Raw genomic sequence first — 5881 nt, 5'->3', positions numbered from 1 at the left:
TTTTGATTGAAAGACACGAGGACTCATCAATAGAATTTTAAATGATTCCACAACATCTTCATTCTGCCAAAGAAAAGATTGGAATTCCAAGTGGTGGCTACGTGTAAGTAGAACAGTTTGGATATATTATTAGCCAAGGTGGAAGGTCAGATATTACGATACCTAAATAGTCTGAAGAATTTACACATGAGGTACGGTACTATCAATAAAAAACTAATCATCTCGAGTATGAAAGGTGCACCTGGGAGAGAAAGAACATTTTTTAACAGAAGGTTATGAGATCTCCACGCAATGTGACCCATTTTGTTTCATGAAATCTGAGAATGTGTTTTAGACATAGCAGATTGAGTCAGATTACAAGGTTAGACCACATCCCTAATGGGTCAAAAAAACACAGTTTAGTCCCTCCAAAGATCAGCAGGTGTAGTTTCAAGAAGGCGATGTTACTAGCAACTCTTTAGGAAATTCAACATCACAAATTCGGAACATATACAATTTATACCAAAACCTTTTTTTTGCATCGGGTACCATAACTATAAGGTATGATGCCATTCCTATCAATATATAAGGGATGAGAATTGAACTTTCTATTTATGAGAATCAGCAACCTCTAGCCCCTCTAATTTGATTGGATCGTACTGATTACCCCAGTGCATAGTAAACCTATCTGATCTTTAATGCGAAGATGAGCTCCTTGTTAAAAACTACCTATCCGGTTTAAATGTTTCAAGTGTGTAAAACCTTGGATCTCTTTTAACAGGATACCATACATTGCTTATTCCAACCTAAAAAAAAAATCTGAGAGATCGGTAACCATGCCTGGACAAGCCAATGCTGCGGATCTATATTGACATTACCACCCCCGTCCTCCCCACCCAACACCCCCCCCTGCATTTGTGGCCCAGTTGGCCCCGCCCTCCCCCCCTCCCCCCCGACTCCTCTTCATATTCATTATTATGGGAGACACTTAAATGTTACCTTTGGGGTCAAATTATTTCTTTCCCTGCCCTATCTAATAAGAAGATGAATGCTAGACTTAATGAGCTTACATCTGCGATTAGTATCGTTGATCAAAGTTATCTTCTGAACCCTTCTCCTGAACTACTCAAGCAGCATTTTGATTTGCAAGCAGAATTCGATCTCATTTCAACTAAAGAGGCAGAGTGCTTGTTACTACACACCCGTGGCTCATATTACGAATATGGTGACAAGGCAAGTCGTTTACTGGCACATCAGTTACGATGTCAAGCCACCTCCCGTTTGATACCAAGTATTAAAAACTCTTGTGACGCTATTATTACAGATCCCTACTTTTAAATCATTTTATGCTTCATTATATATAATGAAGTTTAATATAAAGTAACTAAAATATAAAGAATCTAAAATAGTTTGACATTCAACTGCTGCCCCCTGCTGTCTGCTGAGAAGACACACATTTCAAGGATGTTCATTGTTTTTATTGTCATCTATTGTCCACACACTCTGAGGGGGGCAGGGTTAGGGGTGGGGGTTGTGGGTTGCCCTCGGTGGTGACATCGTAGCCTCTTAGCGCTTAGTTGGCGGCGAGGATCTGGTCAACCCAGCCACGGAGCTCGGTGACACGGGCATAGACGGCAGGAGTGGAGGTGGAGCAACGGCTGCTTCCCCAGGAGACAATACCAACCAGAGTCCAGGCGTTGTCCTTCTCACAGACCAGAGGACCGCCAGAGTCACCCTGAAAGACAGCCAATTAACCAATCAACAAAGGACGACCAGGTCTCAAACTACCTGAACGACTCATGACTCTGAGTGACCCAGGTGAGACAGGTTGGTGGGCGGGCCCTCACCATGCAGGAAGTGGCTCCAGCTCCACCAGCGCAGATCATGACCCCGGAGATGTTGCTGCCCCAGTGTTTCTTGCACTGCTCATTGGACAGCAGGGGCAGGGCGGCCTGCTGGAGGTTGTTGGGAGTACTGGGAGCTGTGGGAGACACAAAGCACTCAATCACTTCCTGCTCCCCTTTCACAGTAAAAGCATCACCCACAGTAACCGTACTCAAAGAATGGTCTTACCGTTGTAGCGGGTCAGACCCCAGCCAGAGGTGACGCAGGTCATGCCGGCGGCAAAGACATCGGAGGACTCGGCGAGGCAGACAGGAGACACGTTGGTACCCAGGCGAGCGGGAGTGGACAGCTTGATGAGGGCGATGTCGTTGTTGATGGTGCGAGGGTTCCAGTTAGGGTGGGTGAACACCTGGGGGGGGAGGGGGAGGTAAGCATGGGGAGAATGGTGTGTTCTGAAAGCTGATTGGCTGATGGCTGTTTCTCACCCTGGCAGGCTTCAGAACCTGGACGTCCTCATTGGAGCCGTAGCCCTTATTGTGCTCTCCAGCGATCACACGGTGGTAGGTCCTGACAGGAAACAGGAAGCAGTTCACTCAAATCAACAAACAAACTTCTGGAAACAGAAACTTTAGTTTTAAATGTGGATTCATCCACCACTGAAAATAGACCCAGCAAACAGTTTGTTTGAGAAAAACTACAGTCAGCAGCTGTTGACGAAACTACATGTGAGGTGTTTTTAAAGATGGTCGTCTTCAGTTGAACCAATGCGAGCTCCGGGCTGCAGACAGGAAGTGAACTGACCTGACGTTGCAGTGAGCGGCGGTCACCACCCAGTTCTCGTTGATCAGAGATCCTCCACAGAAGTGGAAGCCGTTGGATTGCTGAGAGAAAAACAACATGAACTCAATCGTTGAAAAACCAGAGAAGAAGAAACAGAGAGGTCTGTGTTGGTCAGCTGACTCACCTGCAGAGACACCTGCCAGGGCCAAGAGTGAGGCACTGCCTCCTCGCCGTTGACGATGCGGGCGTAGCCGCTCACCTGGGGAGGAATGGCAGGGGTGCCGCAGCCTGAGAGGAGAACAGGTGACAAACTTTACTCTGCTGTCTGAAAATGTTAAATCTTTGATCCGAAAACTGAATTGACTGATTCAAACATTAAGTAACAAGTTTGTTTCTCACCGTAGGCGGCGCTGACGAAGGCGAGGCAGGAAACGATCCAGAGGAAGGCCATGGTGATGACGATGATGTGCTGAAGGTACGAGCTGCTGTTTTATCCCCAAACCCTGCTGAACCTCAGCCAATCAGAGCACATCTTTGTTTGTCCAGTTCACATGTCAGCTGCTTATCAGACGGCCACGCTCTCACAGGTCACACGCCCCGAACTGCTCTCTGATTGGCTGAATCATGATGACTGCAGCACAGTCAGCAAGTTTTTATCCAAAATAAGCTTAAACCCACAGGTGCAACATGAATTCAATTCCACAGAGGAGAGACATAAAAATATTTAATAAGAGAATGATGATAGTTATATGATTGGTTCAGGTCTGAATGAGCAGCTGATATCTGTCTATACCTATCATCAGTAAACATTTTGTGATAAATATCTTTATGAAAGAAGACTGCAGATGAAAGTCAGACGAACTGAGTGAGTTATGTTTCATCAGAGGAACATGTTCTGTGTTTGTCATTGTCCGGTAAAAAAAGAATATATTTCTCTATAAATAAACACATTAGTTCATAATCAATGATTAAACATATTTATATATAATATAATTAGAAATGACCAAATAGTGTTCTATCTACATAGACAGTGATTTATGATTATTCATTTATTTATCATCATGATTCAGATTTTCTGAACTTTGTGTTTCATAGTTCAACAAGTCAGCACATTTCCATCATGATGCGCACAGACACACACACACACACACACACACACACACACACACACACACACACACACACACACACACACTTGTACACGTATATATTTGGACAGCACATACAGACAGCAGCTGTGTGTGTTAATGTGTGACATGCTGACACACTGATAACTGTGGATACAGTGTTGAACATGAAACATGAAGTCACTTTTTAAAATCTTTTCACATGACAAACGTGAAAAAATACAATTTATTTTTAGTTATATGAAGTCAAATATAACAAAAGTTGTCCGATGACACGTTTCCTTCATACATTTTTAAGTAAATTCATTACATTCATTATTACACTGAATACATATAAAGTAGGGCTGTCAATCGATTAAAAAAAATTTACTAATTAATCGCGAAAATTTCTGTAATTAATTGCGATTAATTTATCAATAAATTTCTCAATAAATTAAGTGCATTTTTCTGAGACTGAAGCTTATAATGAATATTTATTATAATATAATATATAATATTATAATTTTCAAATGAATGTAGAATAAACACAGAGAAAGTATATTTAAATTCATTCATTTTATTGGCTTAAGGTGCACATATGCACAGTGCAAATAGAAAAAAGCCAGAATGAGGAAATATACTGACGAGTGCCACACTCCTGTAGTGTAGACTGGCGAGGTCCCGTGGAGGTAATTTCAGCAGGGTGTTTTGCTTTGAGGTGATATGTTAAAGTCGTGTTACTTCTGTGGAATTTAAATTAATTCGGATTTGCAAACTGTGCAAATTGCCTTTTTGTCCAACGTTTTTGTCCAACTAGCTGTCGGGCAACTTTTTAAAATGAAATGTTCCCCCTAAAAGTCCGTCCTTATCCATCTTTCTGCCATAGACTCTCCTTTAGTTAGGATAGATGTTTGACTGCGCATGTGACCAAAGGTTATGGGTCAGCCGCCACCGGAAGTAAACGTTAATTGCGTGAATTTTTTTTAACGCATTAATTGTTGAAAATTAACTGCCAAAATAACGCGTTAATTTTGACAGCACTAATATAAAGTGTAGATACAGTAAATACATATAAAGTGTAGATATAGTAAATACATATAAAGTGTAGATACAGTAAATACGTATTAAGTGTAGATATAGTAAATACGTATAAAGTGTAGATACAGTAAATACATATAAAGTGTAGATACAGTAAATACATATAAAGTGTAGATACAGTAAATATGTATAAAGTGTAGATACAGTAAGTGTAGATACAGTAAATATGTATAAAGTGTAGATATAGTAAATACATATAAAGTGTAGATACAGTAAATACATATAAATTGTAGATACAGTAAATATATATAAAGTGTAGATACAGTAAATACATATAAAGTGTAGTTAAGGCTCTTTAATGATAAGATTATAACTATTAGAGACAAAATCCATCATCTCTTGCCCTCAACAGGCATTGATCTGCATTCTGATACAGCAAGTTTGGAAACATATGTAGATATATGTTTCCAAACTTATGGAATATGTATTTAGACTGTTTTTCTCCCATCGACCTTCATCAAATAACTTTAATCATTTCTGCAGCTAAGCCGTCATCCTGTCTCTTAGACCCCATCCCAACCAGGCTGCTCAAGGATGTTTTACCTGTAGTTAGTCATTCTTTATTGGATACGATTAATCTGTCTTTATTATCAGGATATGTACCACAGTCCTTTAAGGTAGCTGTAATTAAACCTCTTCTTAAAAAGCCCACTCTAGACCCAGAGGTCTTAGCCAACTACAGACCGATATCAAACCTTCCCTTTCTGTCTAACGTCCACATAAAACAAATTTCGAGGACTGCATTCTTCCACTTACGTAACATCGCTAAAATCAGACGCATTGTCTCTCAGGCGGATGCAGAAAAACTAGTCCACGCATTTGTTATTTCAAGGCTGGACTATTGTAACTCTTTGTTATCAGGCTGCTCCAATAAGTCTCTGAGGACTTTGCAGTTAATTCAGAATGCTGCTGCACGTGTTCTGACAGGAACCAAGATCAGAGATCACATCTCTCCCATTCTGGCTTCCTTGCATTGGCTCCCTGTTAAATCTAGAATAGAATTTAAATTCTTCTCCTTACTTACAAAGCTCTTCATGGTCAGGCACCATCATATCTAAAAGAGCTCATAGTAC

The 5881-nt window shown here is 40.8% G+C and overlaps 1 protein-coding gene across 1 annotated transcript; it reads right to left on the bottom strand.

Annotated features, from left to right (window-relative positions):
• Window positions 1-1442: 1442 nt before the first annotated feature.
• Window positions 1443-3144, bottom strand: LOC104938940 (chymotrypsin B). The gene is made up of 7 exons (XM_027286109.1): window positions 3004-3144; window positions 2789-2892; window positions 2626-2705; window positions 2310-2391; window positions 2053-2233; window positions 1827-1960; window positions 1443-1714 (listed from the first exon to the last, which is right to left on the bottom strand). The coding sequence occupies exons 1-7, from the start codon at window positions 3053-3055 to the stop codon at window positions 1553-1555; spliced, it is 795 nt and encodes a 264-aa protein (XP_027141910.1). The 5' UTR covers window positions 3056-3144; the 3' UTR covers window positions 1443-1552.
• Window positions 3145-5881: the final 2737 nt, after the last annotated feature.

This window comes from Larimichthys crocea, chromosome XIII (genome assembly GCF_000972845.2).
Source record: "Larimichthys crocea isolate SSNF chromosome XIII, L_crocea_2.0, whole genome shotgun sequence".
Taxonomy (NCBI): Eukaryota; Metazoa; Chordata; class Actinopteri; family Sciaenidae; genus Larimichthys; species Larimichthys crocea.
This window is presented reverse-complemented; position numbering and strand designations above follow the sequence as displayed.